This window comes from Apaloderma vittatum, unplaced genomic scaffold (assembly GCF_000703405.1).
Source record: "Apaloderma vittatum isolate BGI_N311 unplaced genomic scaffold, ASM70340v1 scaffold40157, whole genome shotgun sequence".
In the NCBI taxonomy this organism is placed as follows: Eukaryota; Metazoa; Chordata; class Aves; order Trogoniformes; family Trogonidae; genus Apaloderma; species Apaloderma vittatum.
Window position 1 is genome coordinate 44262 of NW_009728742.1, and position 15110 is coordinate 59371.

General features: G+C 36.8%; 1 protein-coding gene across 1 annotated transcript in view; it reads right to left on the reverse strand.

Annotated features, from left to right (window-relative positions):
- PPP1R13B (protein phosphatase 1, regulatory subunit 13B) overlaps positions 1-13445 on the reverse strand; it is a 41192-nt gene extending 27747 nt beyond the window's left edge. The window contains exons 1-3 of the mRNA XM_009874159.1: positions 13298-13445; positions 8274-8393; positions 7082-7149 (exon numbers count right to left, since the gene is read on the reverse strand). Of these exons, the coding sequence (XP_009872461.1) occupies positions 7082-7149; positions 8274-8393; positions 13298-13445 (336 nt within the window). The remainder of the gene's footprint in view (positions 1-7081; positions 7150-8273; positions 8394-13297) is intronic.
- Positions 13446-15110: the final 1665 nt, after the last annotated feature.

Sequence of the window (15110 nt, forward strand, 5' to 3'; positions counted from 1 at the left end):
AGAAAAACAAGTTCAACTCCCTCACTCCCTAAATTAGCCATAGGGACTTTCATTTTCTCTGCTTTGATCTGAGGAAGACTGCAGGGGGAACAAATGTAATAACTATTGGATCTGGAGGCAGCTGCTGAAACAACAGAGAAATGGAAAGGTTCACTTGCCTGGGAAAACACACATGGGTGGGAAATAGGTATGCTGGGTGTCCAAAGGCTGGATGGACAGGAACCTAAATGAACAGTCAGTGAACATGGAAAAGTGTGTCAGAGAAAAGAGGCCACAGCAGCACCGCACAAGTAGAACCACAGAGACTGTGGAAAACATGACAGGAAACACTAATCTGCAGATGACACAGCTATATAAAAGAGAGAACTCTAAAGGTGGCCTGAAAAGGAATACTTGTAGTATGAGAAGAGTCTCCTGCTCAGAACTGAAAGCTGCTCAAAGAGACAGGGACAGTTGAAACTCTGAAACTTTTGCAGCTAAGCCCTTAGAGCTCTGCACTGACACTGAATTTCATCATCTGTCTCCCGTAAGGAACTACGGAAGTAAAGGAAAGCACAGCTCCCACCTTCCTTACAAAAACTTCATGTGAATATATTTGGCTTAACTACAAATGATACTAATGAGACTGCAAAAAGAATATAACTGTGACAAATACATTGAAGTTTACAGTGCCCGTGTAAGGACAGTGAAAGCACAGCAATACTTCATGAAAAATAACAGACAAACTCTTTAAGTAACATTTACTTTATGAGTTAATATCTATAATGTCATGCTGCAGGTGAAGTACTTATTTATTCTAAATTATTCTGCCTTTATATAGGGGCCAAGCAACTCAGGATCTCTATGAGCAGTCACAACTGCAGGCAGTTTTCCACATGCTTCATTTAGAAATGAAAGAGTGAACTGTACAGTTGTATGTTCATAAACCAAAGACATGAAAATAAGTACCACAGTTAGAAGTTAAACAAACAAATGGTCAGGAGTTCTCATCCTCCCCCTTCCACAGATATCTGCACCTAAGTACTGTTGTAGAACTGCAAAGCCATGCCTGAGAAAAAGAAAAGTCAGACTTGGAAAAGTGAGAAACCAAAGGTTTAGACTGAAAAAGTGGTGCAGTTTAGGTCTTTTCTCCTTTGCAAAACAAGAAGCCACCTGTTGGCTGTTACAGACTAGAAAGTTGTATCTAGTTGAGAGGTGTCCCTGCCCACGACAGGGAGGTTGGATTAAATGATCTCTAAGGTCCCTTCCAGCCTAGGCCATTTTATGTTTCTATGATCTTTAGTCTCTTTAACTTGTTGAGCAGAACTATCTTTGATGCCCAGAAGAGCAACAAAACTACAAAGCTCTACAATGGAGTTTGTGTGTCTGTATACTAGACATCTGTATACTGTGAGTACCTTTCATATCCATAGCCATCTAGACAGATATTTGGTACTAGAGTGACGGAGATTAAAAATTATGTAAATTTAAAATTATGTAAATTGAGATCTTTCGCAATGTTCCAAATGGATTCCAAGAGTGTTTCCTGTTCCTAGTTAGTCAAACCATCTTTAGACTCCTCAAAACAATTGAAGTCAGATAATAAGAGCTAATATTAGTCATCAACTAATGGTATCATAATTAAAATTATAACCAGAAAATGATCGCAGAATAAGTGTGATGAGACTTATAGGACTATTTGAATTCCCTACAGCTTCTATGAGATCACATAGTTATTAGTCTTGAAGAGGTGTCACCCTAAATAACTATCCTTTACTGAGGTGTAAAGAGAATGGGATTTCTAGTCCAACAAGAATCCAAAAACCTATCTGTATGCATTCAAATCAGCTTTATGCTGCAATTTATTTTTTTTTACTTCCTAATTCAGGGTGGTTTTTTCTCTTAAGTCCTTTAGTTGGATTAGTTTATCTTTTTATTTTTTGAAGAGCAAGATACAACCAGCTGTCTGGAAAATGCTTTGGACAGACTTAATAAAGAACTGTATCAGTCTGCAGAGAATCCAAACTCTTATTAAGCTTGCCCAGGGCTTGAACTAGAAATCTGACAGCGCAGAAGGCTGCTTGAGGGGCAGAAAGGCTCCACTATCTGACAGGCAAAAATAATTTTAGGAATGCCAGTCTTCGATAAGGGAACACCCTTGACTGTAAAAGTTGCAGATGCAATCATTTTTGTCTCCTTAACAAAAGCAACCGAGCAAGCTGCAGCAGCAAATTAGGACAACTTCAATCTGATTTAATTACCAGTTCTGAGGTTTTTTTTAACATGGTCAAAACGTTCCAGTAAGCCTACAAGAAAATTCTTTCTGGTAAAACTTTTTTCTTTGGAAAATGTTAGAATTGCTTGTACCTAAATTTCTTTTTATCAACTTTTAGTGGAATTATTTGCTTAGACTTTGCCATGAGACGCCTGACAGATTTCCAAGATTGACATAGTTATCTATTAATTTTAAATAAATTTGATTAAAACCTGTTTTATGTGAATGGTAGTGTCTTCCAAGTGCATTTTTAAATGTTATAGTAAGTACTTAATACTTACAGGCATATAATGAATTTAATTCGCAGCTCAAGTTTCATGAACAACCTCTTTTCCAGACTATGCTCTTTATCCTTCAACATTTCAAATGAGAAACTTCAAGCAAGTATATATATGTCTCATGTCTAGAGGTTAGTATTTCTGTTAAATATTTAACTTGTTTGCCTTTTTCGTCAGAATGAGATTTTGACATACCTTTGCATGACAGGGAGCCTTTAAGTATTTTGCCTATGCAAGTATATTTGTAAACCCCCTCCCCCACACTTAGCCACCTTTTAAACTTCTTTATGAGATGCTTTTTAGAACATCTTTTAAAAAATTTAATTGTCATATCATAACAAATGTATGAAAAAAAAGTACATTAGATGTTTAATGCCTTTTTATCCAGTCAAACTTGTATGGGTCAAATCGTTAAAACTAATGCACACAATTCTGCTCAAGAATTCTGGAACTACACATGAATCTATCTAAACTCTAAATCTCAAATTTGACAAGCCATACCACAGGAACTCAAAACCAGTGTCGCTTTTCTGCTGTCATGATGGGACGGGATACAATGACCGACTTCATCAGATGCCTAGCTACTCTCCATGAGCAGCCATTCGCTCTCATGTACTGTCAGTACTATGAAAATACAGTACTATGAAAAAACAGCTTGGCAGGTACATATATGTAGAAGTTTTAACCTCTCTGTTAATGGAATTTCCCTGAATAATTCCCTCTGGTCCTAAAACAGTTTTAATGTTGTAAAATTATTGCTAAAAGCCTGATGTGAACTACTTTAACAGGAAATAGTGAAGCTCAGTTCTGTTTGTTCATCAGCACAAAATTTTAATTCTCAACTTTATCTATTGGTCACAGCTTCAAGACTAGGAAAATTTACAGGAATGCAATTTTCCAGCTGAGGTGATGGTGATGTTTTCTTCCTCTACATGAGTTTCTTTTACACTAATGCTAACAAAAATTTCATAGGGAGAGATAAAATCAGGTTCCACCTCATACTCCTTGGCAAAGGCTTCAGTAAATATCCATCCCAAAAATAGCTTATTGATATCAGTCTCTCTACATCAGGCGAACAATTTTAACTTATCTTTGCTGTTTCTAACACTAAAGAGAGAATGGTACAGGAGACTGCAGACCACTATTTTATTCTCCCCAAGTGAATTACCAAGTAGAAGAATGATTTAAACCAAGCAACTACAGCAAACAAATGTTGCCTTCACATACAGGCTGTTTTCATTACACTGATGTTCTACTCAGTCCAATACACTTCGCTTCCATCATCTTCTTGGACCCCATGCTTTTTACCTCCTTTCTTGTTTTCTCATCTCCTAAGAAATTTCTCGATTGCCTGATTACATTTTCACCTGGATGACTGCCCTCGTCCAGTCAGTCCTCTTTCCAGGACTTCCTTTAAGAACATCTCTGATCCACTTTTCCTATTGCTGACTGGTAGCTGTACCGCAACGGTGGCTCTCCAGTTCCTCTCCTGTCTACCGCTGACCCCCAGCGGTTACAACTGTATTTGCTCTGTCTTACTGGTTTCAGACCGTTGCTGCTTCTACTTGGATCATGCTAGGAGATCTGGTACCAAACAAGACCCAGCATTGTATGACCACTGGTCACAGAATCAAAGAATAATTTCGGTAGAAGGGAGCTTCTGGAAGTCACCCGGTTCAATAACCCCTGCCTGGAGCAGTTCAGACTGCTCAGGACTTTGTTTGGCTAGACAGAAATCCCACAGACAGCAGTAAGTCTGTTCAGATGTCTGTTAGTGTCATTGAGAAAATGTTTTCCCAATAGTTAATAATAATTGCCCTTATTACAGCCTGCGTTCAAATCCAACCGGTTTAGTTGCACATGCAAAAGAAAGGAAGAGGCAGCTCTTCCCAGAGAAAAGAATCCCTCTTGAGACTCTGTCCAATCTCCCAGGCAAAGGGAAATGTTTAGTTATGTAAGTCTTATCTCCACATCTCTACACCTTTGTGTAGTGGCGCAAAGAGATCGGGCCCCAATTACAGCATAAATCCACCTCCAAGAAGAAAAGTTGTAAACAAAAGCAAACCCCAAAAGGTCACCTCAAGAATAAGAGAGCTTGTCAGTGTGCAAAATCTCAGAATTTTTTCTTTAGACTTTGTTATGCAGAATGCAAAGCTCTCATATGAGCACTCGCAGATAAAGTATTCAACAAGGCATGTTTCACTGTTTGGAGACCTAGCCTATTCTATTTTTAACATTAAATCTTTATGTAGAAGATAATGTAATGAAAATTAAGCATTTATACAACATGATTAAGATAACCATTATTTAAATAATTGCTGATCCAGCACATAGAGTTTCAAAGAACAACAAAATATCCTACTGCATGAGAAAATGCCAAATAATAGAATTATCCAAACTGAATTCCAGACAGATTGCCCAGCATTTTTCCAAGGCTATCAAGTCAAACATTAAAGCAAACATTCATCCTAAAGTTTTCTATGCATGTCACACTTTCAGTTCTATACAGAAATTAAGTAAAAATCAATTATTGTATCATTAAAACAGTATAGATAACAAAAATATACCTGAATGCAGAATATCTGGTAAGATTTGAGCTGTCTTCAATGTTCCATTGGTTTGTATTGATTTTAGGGCTAGTCTAGCATTCAGCATGCCAGTAACAATGAATAAGCCTAATGCATTACGTAAATGTAAGCTGATTAAATCCTTGATCCTGAAGCCACCTCTTTTTCCCCCTCCCCCTCTGACTTAAAACTTGGCACAACTGAAAAATCTTAGTTTTATACACTTTCAAAACCTAATTTGTAGCATTTCTGGCATAAACCCCACCACAATTTACTTGAATATAACTCCATCAGGTTTTAGTCTTCCCTGTGTTTTAATAATTTCCTAAACCTGGTTAAAGTCCATTTAAAACTGATTAGTTCCCTAACAGATTTTAATTTTGTAGCAGTTTTAAAAAAAATATATGCTGAATGGCACAAAAGTAGCAGTGGTATTCAAGTTATCAGGTCTGAGCTTTACCCATAAATATAAACAGCAAACTGAACCATATACAAAGCCCTGCTATCGTAAACTTTAGTTTTGTCAAGAAGCGAGATTGTAAAGCATACTTCACATGCCAGCCCAAATTTCCAGAGATATTATATCCACCAGAAAGCATGTGCTAAGCTTCCATGGAGGAATAGATCAGGGGAGGTCATGAAAGAGTTATGTTCCCCCAGCACATTACACTGCTATGATCTCACTACATTGTCAATATGACAATGGAAGCAGGATAAACAGATCCCTGCAGCAGAGAATATCAGCCAGCATTCTCTACAGAAAAAGAACGTAGAAAGCAATACATGATTAACTGCTTTGAATAGGGAAAAACAATTCCTGCCACTAGGCCCACACGTCATACACAAAACAGGCTGCTAAAAGCTGAAAATTGACTGAGCAACTTTGGTGTCGCGTATTTTTGTGTGTTTGTGAATTTTAGGTGCCAATTACCACGCAATAGACAAGCACAGAATGGTTTAATCCACACAATTACTTTTCATGTTTTGGGGTTTTATTTTCTGTAAGACTTCACAGCTTGAAAAACCTGATTTGCTCGCTTTCAAACTTTTTAAAGCATTATTTTACCCTGAGAAAGAGCCCTACGCATATTTGGAAATTCAGAGTGCTTCACACAGAAAATACAGCTATGAATTGGTGAGCTCAATCTTTTTACTGAAATTGTAAAGTGATTTCAAATAGTCAAATATAGCTATAGTGCATCAGTAGAGGCAGGAGAATATGCTCTGTAGAGTGTTCATTAGTATTGAGGATGAAAACAGAGAGAAAGTGAGTTTCAGCTCAGGAGTAAAAGGCTTCTAAGTCACGGTAATTTTTTAAAGAGATGCACTGTGGTTTACTTGTAGAAGAGAGAATGTTCAAGCCAGAATTCACTGAATGCCACCAAACAGGTTGTCTATGTATTTTTAATTTAAAACCCAGTAATATTTCAGCCAAAAAAGAAACCGACACAGAAGCGAACAAAGTGCTTAAAGAAACAGTATAAAGAGGTGGCTCTGAGGGGGTGTATGGCCTTTTCCACCAGCACCTGAAAACATCACAATCCATAGGTACATTCTCTTAGTTTAACACACGAAGTTATGTCATGAATCAGTACCAGTGAGGTAAATCAAACAAGAAAAGATATCTGGATAGGCAATACTGGTACGAAAGAAAAACATAGCTGGTTTGTGTTGTTTTTTTCTTCACAGAGGATGAGTAAGACATAAGAAGGAAGATTAGAAAATACAGTAATTAGTAAGACTCCAAGGGCTTCTCACATCATGTAAGTGCATTTCTTTCTATACATAAAATTCAGAGCAGTTCATGAAAAAGCCGTATTGTCCCATTCACTTCATAACAAAAATCAAACAAACAATCAAAACAGAAGAAGGTTAATGTATATTTCACCAGTTCTTACCATAACAGATTTTGAAAACCAAGAATTTTAGAAACAAAATATTTGAGTGGAATTGACCCACAACCTATAAAATTTATTACATACCCCGTTCTCTGTTCGTTTCTCCACAGGTATATTTATGCCATTTCTTTGATTTTGGGCTTGACGTCCACCTAAAAATAAAGTATCACTCTTAATGCAAGGTTCAGTTTTCAGCACAAATGGTTTTCACTCCTGAATCTCTTTTTCTCAATGATTTTTGTATAAGCTTTTACCTGTGAATTTGTTCTGCTTGCTCCCACTCTTACTTATTAGGTTAATCTTTGTAAGCAATGGAGTCTGAAGAAATAAAGCACTTCACAGACTTCCTCTGCTAAAAGCATATACATGCAGTTCTACTTTTCTGACTTGTATTCAGGCAATGATGTCATGAAAGGGAATGTACTGAGCATGACTGCCAAAGTTTTATATTTCTGTGTCCACAAGAATCAGTAGCTTCAGTTGAACACATTATAATTTAACATAGTAGAGGAAGCTTTTCTAATGCCTTATAAACAACTTGAATGTACAAACTGATCCACAGGTCAATGATTAATCAAAAAGCGTTGCATGTATGGTTCAGGAGCAACACTTCGCTTGTACACGAAACTCTGTGGCCTCAGGTGTACCTTAAATTTCTTAACATGGTTTAAACTTGTATTGCCCAAACGATAACTGAGTATTTCACAAAGCGCCTAGTTAATACAAAAATCTCTCATAAATTATTTGGCCTCCTATTTCTGTCATTCAAAGCAACCAGGAACCACTTAAAAATAAAAGACCGCTATTAAATATATCTACATGAAGTAAAGCTACCAAGACCTCTGACAATGTCTGTAAAATAAATTTTAGTTTCTGAGGGAGGCAAACTAGTTTACAGAGTCTTTTCTCTGGGGCAGCTGAAAGAGAATAGGTCAAAAAGAACAATTCCAGCCTCTAAAAATGTAGTGACTTCTTCTCAACAAGTAAAAAAATGCATTAAGCCTCTAATACTCAGCAACATTTTTTGATTGGTAATAGAAGTATAATAGATCTTACTACAGAAATATTACTCAACAGATGGTAGAAATTACTCCAGAGAAGAGAATTTGAGAAAGTGAATAAATGTGCCACTGAGTAAGGTTCAAAATGGCTTTGGTATAAGGAAGTTGTATTACACAGACCTACTCAAGTTCACTGAAAGAACTGATAATCAAACTCACTTCATAAATATTTTAAATATGTTTATTTACTAACACTACAGGGTAAGTGTACTTACTCTGTTCATTACTTTCAGTTGGTGACTCTTCATGACGAAGAAAAAATTTCACCTCTTCCCTGCGGGGACCCCATTTCTGTAGGTGGTCATACATCATGTGATCAAAGGGTATGGGACGTTCTACAAGTACAAGACCAAAAACCTTATCACAACTATTTTAAGTTATGCAGAGTTTTATAGAATTCTCATTTTTAAGAATCAGAACATCCTTTCTGGTCGCAATTCAACCCATCCAATGTTATTTTGTCTTATGCCAAGTCAAAGAAACAGGCACCAATAGACAACTGCTGCATCGGATCAGAACTGCTATGTTACTGTAACACAGCAGTACATAACCAGTTTGCACAACCTTACCAGAAGATTTGTGTTTAGAAATCCTAATTAAGGCATTCTTCATCACAGTCTTTTTCACAAAGCTGATCCTTGCACCTTTGCTCCCCATCACCATCAGACAGATATTTTGTTCTATTATTAAAAAGACTCCGTCAATCTGAGCCTCTGAGTTTCCACTTAGACTAAAAGCTTTATCATTATATTGACATTTCAAGTACTAAGAACTTGAGCAGGTGCTCCCACTCCCATACACTTTGCCAGACATTAACTTCAAGTATATTTGGAACCACCAGCAAATCTTTGAACAAATAAAGGCTAGGATCTATGCAGTAGTCTCTTCGTTTTCCCCCAAAGAAACTTAAAACATTCTCATAGTGTAGTCATTGCTTTCAAATTGATCAAATGTTTTATTACTAAGAAGTTGTATTTCAAAATGAAAATAGAATTCAAAAGCAGCCTTCACTGTTTCCACAATTGATTTTTAAATGCATTTATTTTTACATGTTTTCACTAAGCTAAGATAATCTCCTCTCTTTTAAGATCCATTATTAAGCATAGTGTTAGTATCGTAGTTATCTTCTAACCAGAATAAAAATATACTAGATTTAAGTAACTTTCCTACATTCAGCACCATGTCAAACCAATATTACTACAGAAAATCAAGTTTGGATGGAAACCAGAATGTGACATTTACATTCTTCATTATTAAAAGCAAAAAGCTCTCTGCCCTTGATACTCAAACCACGTATCTCCTACCAGGCAAAGCACTACTGAAAATTTGTTACTCATTTCATACTTAACCCGTCTGACACAAGAAGACAAAATCACTAAAAGATATTACAAGTATCTTGAGGAAAGCCTGAGAAAACCACATCACAAATCTAACTTTTACAACAAATTTTACCTAAATTTATATGCATTATGAACTATATAAATGTATACATATCTTGATGCTCTTGGGATACTTAACTGTAGCATTTAAAGAACAATACATTTTCATCACTTGATTCACAACGTATTTAATGTAGTAAAGCATCTTGTCAAAAATCTGTCACATCAAATAGGAATAGTACCTAGCACAGTTTAGCCAGTCAGATCTAACTGCTTTCAATGGGGGAGGGTCATTTAAACCACAAGGTAATTATATTCATCAGCTGGCTGGTTATCTATCTTCCAGAGGTAGAAGAAGGAAAAAATAAAACCAAAAAAGTCACAACACCTGAATTTAAAAAAAGAGAGAAGAAAAAAAAAAAAAAGCTTTTCTTTTTTTTGTTCTTCACTCAAGTGGACTCTGAGAAACATTGTCAATAGTGTTTATGCACACGAGAATAAGGTCAGTGGCTTATTACAACTCAGTTCTTGAAAAAGAATTTAAAAAACATGATTTTCAGGTTTTTCAACTCCCAAAGTAAGGTAAGATTTCAAGTGCTTTGAAGCATATCCACTAAAATTGCAGCAAGAGTTCTCTAAAGCTCACAGAGTGTAAAAATATCTGTGGTTTAGTTCAGAGACCTTAGGGCACAGAAGATTAGAGAATCTTTAGGAATGTTTCTGAAATTAAAAAATTGCTAGGCAGAACTTGTAAACAACTATTTCTTTCACAGTCACTCACCTCTATGTTACCACTAAAATCTGGAAGACCAATTAGTATCAATTGCTGACGGGCATTCCAGATGTAAATTAAGTGAATGATTCAGTACTGGGCAGATTTAAAAACTGAAACTCATTCTCGCTTGAAACATACTGCGAGTTCCTGGCATCACACCTGTCTTTTGAGCTCCTTACAAACTACTATTTGCAATAGCTGGGGAATGAGGAAGAATATTCTGTGGCTTTTTTTCTCCTGTTACAGCACGAGAAACCTGTGCAAAAAGAGGAAGCTTCAAAGTGACAAAACACCAGGTGGTACAAAATGTACTGATATATCAGACATGAATGCTGTTGACTTTTTCAACTATTACTCATCTCAAAAAACTGGAAAGGATGGGGAACAGAGAATTAAATACAAAAGTCTAGTGTGAATAAATCAAATGCTTATGCTATGCAGCCCTGAGAAGAATCAGTTTCCTAATTCATAAACTGCTTCACAACTCTAGGGAAACTCCTCAACCATTTCTTTGCCACACAAAAGTAAACAGAGAAAAGCTAACATAATAAACAAACAAATATGTTTTCCAACAGCTAAACTACCATGATCCGCTGAACTCTAGAAATCTTACATAATTTTTGGAGACACATTTGCGTTGATTTTAATAACATTTTTCTGGAAGACAAATGGTCTCTATCATCCTTTAAAAACAAAATCAAGTATTTCTCATTTATTTGTATATAGACATGAAAAGAGGAAGATTGTTAGAAGAGACAGTATTTTGTCAGATCAATAGAGTTTAGAAGATCAACAAGCTTCTGGGCATACAAATTGCTTTTTGTACCTGATAATAAAACTACAATTTACAAGTCCCATGGCTTTGGATTTGAGTAGACAAGTATTATTCAGCTGGGCTACCATACAGAGGCTGTGGCCACCTGTAGAAGAGAGGAGTTAAAATCACATCCACGACACGACAGGTATTACAGCTCTCTCTTATGGAGAGAGCTGCCATTTGTCATCTGTGCAACATGGAGAGACTATTGAGAAAACAAACCACCTACAGCATATGACAAAACCCCAAAGTGTTTATTCAACCCATGATTTTCTGCAATAACTTTAGTTTTGAATTTTACTTTACAAAATGTCCTCTGAAAGGATATTTGTAGACCTCTCCTGAGTATAAGGGCTGAGGGGTCAGAGAAAGTGTAATAAAAGAGAGAAAAATACTCTTCCACTGGCACAACATGCCACAGTTTCATTGCAAATTGCTTCACACTTCCCACTCAGATCCATAACTTGAAGTTGTTTGTTGTTCTAACTGCTGCATTTAACTGTTTAGAGAGTTTTTGCTTCCTACACCAGATACCTGCTCCGGGAAAAAAATATTTTTAAAAACTTCAGGGGCAAGAGTTCAATTTAGCTCTTGGGAGCAGTGGAGGGAAAAATATCATATTTATGCTTTGGTAAAAGAACATAATACATGTTGTTCCACTGAGAAACTTATGTACTGCAGACTCAGGGGCAAGAAGTCGAGGCCACCACCAGGCAGATTTTGTAACAGTATCCTGCGTTCAAGAACAACAAACAAAATGCTTGTGCTGAAATTCCTGTCAGAGAGACTTAAAACCAGTGGGCAGGACATCTTTTCTGCTGACAGTACAGGCCTGTCTAAGAGGTCCAGAAGCACATGCGAGTGTTTAATTTTTTTTTTCATTCTCTCTAGTCTTCGCTGTTCCACACATTCCGTGGAACACATCTATACAGTTATCCCCTCGAGTATTTAGCAACTGAAGCTGGATTTGTGAAAGCACCTTCCCATGAGTTTTAAAAGAAACTCGGAGCCGCAAGCACATTTTGAAAACTCTGACAGACCCATTCAACAGGTAGAACCTTTGGGTAGGACTCTGCTTCTAAAATTAGGTGTCTGTAGGTAGATGTTTACTTTATAAAACTGGGTGAGGTACAATGCTCAAAGTCAAATAGATAACAACTACATGAAATCAATGCTCTCCACATTCTACCCATGGTAATATCTAGAACTCCATTGACTATAACGGGACCAAAGATGCATAATTCGCAGAGTAGATGTCCAAAATTTAGTCTCTCCATCACAACTTCTTGGTAAGTTTTACTTCTCACTTCACATAAACTTTTAGCTTTAGATGTCTAGCATTTTGAGAAATAACGTATTATATCCACAGATAAAATATTTTATCAGTCTTAGAAGTTATTCCAGAAAACGTGTGCTTGCACTTGCCAAGGTTGCAAGTTGTAAGTATCCCAAAAAAGAGGTCACAGATCACTTTTCCAGTTTCCAGTCACCCTTTGAAGCTAGCTGACTAGCTGACAACATTCTCTGCATTTTTTAAGAAGTACACCCTCAAAGTTTTGTGAAAGCACAAGAACAAACAATACCATCCATGTCACATTTTCACAGACAACTGACTGGAAAATATTAGTGATATGTGAGTGCTGTTAAACACAGTCTGCAGACCTATTTTTGAAATTTATGTGATGCACTTGGCACAATTACGTTTGCAGAATATCTGCTATTCATAATACAGGAAGAAAAAAAAAATCTACACCCATTCTTAAATTTCAGGTTGTGTTCACAGTGCTTAACAGTAAGGAAATAGGACTAGAAAGAATGCAGGTGGTGATCTACACCCACTGACTTTAAGAGAAGATCACTGAGATTCCATATTGTCATGTAAATATCCTCCACTCTATATATGCTACATACTCATTTGAAATAAATAGCTTCTAGAAATGACAATAGCCCTCATTATTATTTACTTTTAAGATGGGGATCCTGAATACTTTGCTTATGCAATTTGAAAAACTGAAATACAGAACAGTAATGTATCTTACACATGCATTTCATCAAATACTCCATGCTAAGGAAGAAAACAAAGAAGAAAAAAACGTCAAGAATCGCACTAATCTCTATAGATACGAATTACCATGCTTTGCATCAAAGTTTACTAGAAAAAAAATCAACAAAGTACAATTTGAAACCATTAATACAGAAAAGTCAGCCTTACCTTCTTTATAATTCATACATATATTTACATCGATTTCCACTGAACATTTTACTTACCATTTCCACGCCATACTTCAGCCAGATGGCAGCTTCCTTCTCCAGGCTCTTTGCAGAACTCTACTACATCGCGACAGGTTGTTTCTGGTGTAATTGGAACTTCTGTCAGAATCTGTTCATTGTTGCTCAGAAACACAGTTAATATCATCTGAAAGAAAAAAAAAAGTAGCAGAAAATTAAAAACAAAGTTATAAGAATAAGATTTATCCCCCTGGAAATGAAAATGTATATTTATAATTGATTGCATGATCCATCGCAGTAGCTTTCATTTTCCTGTAACTTTGCCAAAGCTTTAGTTCTTTGTGTTGAATTTTTCTGACAGTGCATTGAATTGACAATTTTTTTAAAACAGCTTTAGTTGAAATGGTTTAGTTCTGTCTGAAAATAAGGCTGGGAGGGAAGGAACAAGTTTTGACTGTGTTAGATGATTGAAATCATAGCATTTAAATGTTACAAATAAATGTATACTTTGGCAAAGTAACATGAAGCTTCACAGGTGGGCAACTCTTTGCACAATGGATGTCATTTTTGGAATATTTTTGAAGATACGGTTATATTTGGCCAAATTATAAACCTCTGGTTACACAGGAAGCCTCAATTTTTATTTTTTAAAATGAGGGGAAAAGCCACATTTTTCAAGGGATTGCATTTGCTTAGTATACTTCCTAGAGCTAAAAACCTCTGAGAAGTCAGTTCTTTCGGCACTGCTTTAGCCTCACCACCCTGAGCTTGCTGTGTTGCTCAGACTGCACATGCAACCTTCCCACAGTGCTACTAACCCTGCTCTCTTCACTCAAAAGTCACAACACCAACAGACTATTTTTCCTCTAGTAACTGCTCCCAGCTATTCCAGTTGGAAAGCAGCCACAAAACAGAAAATAGCTTTTCCTTCCCCTCTGCCCCAATACTCAGGGTGACGTGACAGAAAGGAAAACAGAAAGAAGAAAAAGTGGGATGAAACCTATAATGGAAAAAGCCTAGCACTAAGAGCTATTACTAATCTGGGTAGATGTAAACTTCTGTTCAAGTTCCTCACTCCACCTTAAATATAAGTGTACACAATCCAGAACATAGTCTCCTAGCAGGTGTAATTTGCTGCAAAATTAAACCCCCCAAAACTGTGCACATTAACTTAACCCACCTTACCTGCCTGGTGCATATATATTACGATATGATCATTAATGAATGTTAATTTGCTACATTCCCCCTGTTCAAAGGCCTCTGCATTATGCAGTATTCTCAATGGATTTTCCTGTAGCCCCCCATGTAATTTACTGCAAAAGCTGGAAGCATGGAGGTAACAGCTGAGTGGCATGTGAGAAAGAAAAGACAAAAATCATTCTGCCACAAAACAAAGTCCTAACACAATGACACTGAAGTGATTCATTTTTTCCTGAGTGAGAGCGAGGACCAAAAAAGGTTGTATTCAATGACAAGTATTCCTGTATTACATTAAATCCTCTGAAAGATACCTGACCCTAATGTTGCCTATCGAGGCGTAACGACCTGGTTCAAGGAACGATACGACGACCGACTCCGGGTCACTCGGGCCATCAGCACACTGACACCAATGTGGTGGATGGCAAAATGGCGTTTATTAGTATGCAACACAGTGTTATATAGCCTTGATTTTCAACGTAACTTCCGTCTGCTTACGTTAGAAGCTATAGGGAGGGGATTCCTTGTCTATCCGTACAACGCGATATCTTCCGGCCGCCGGGCCCTTGCTACCAACACCCTAAGCTCCTGCTTAAAATTAAACATAGACTTTTAACAACTCTCTCTGCATCTTAATTTCCTACCTGCAGTCACA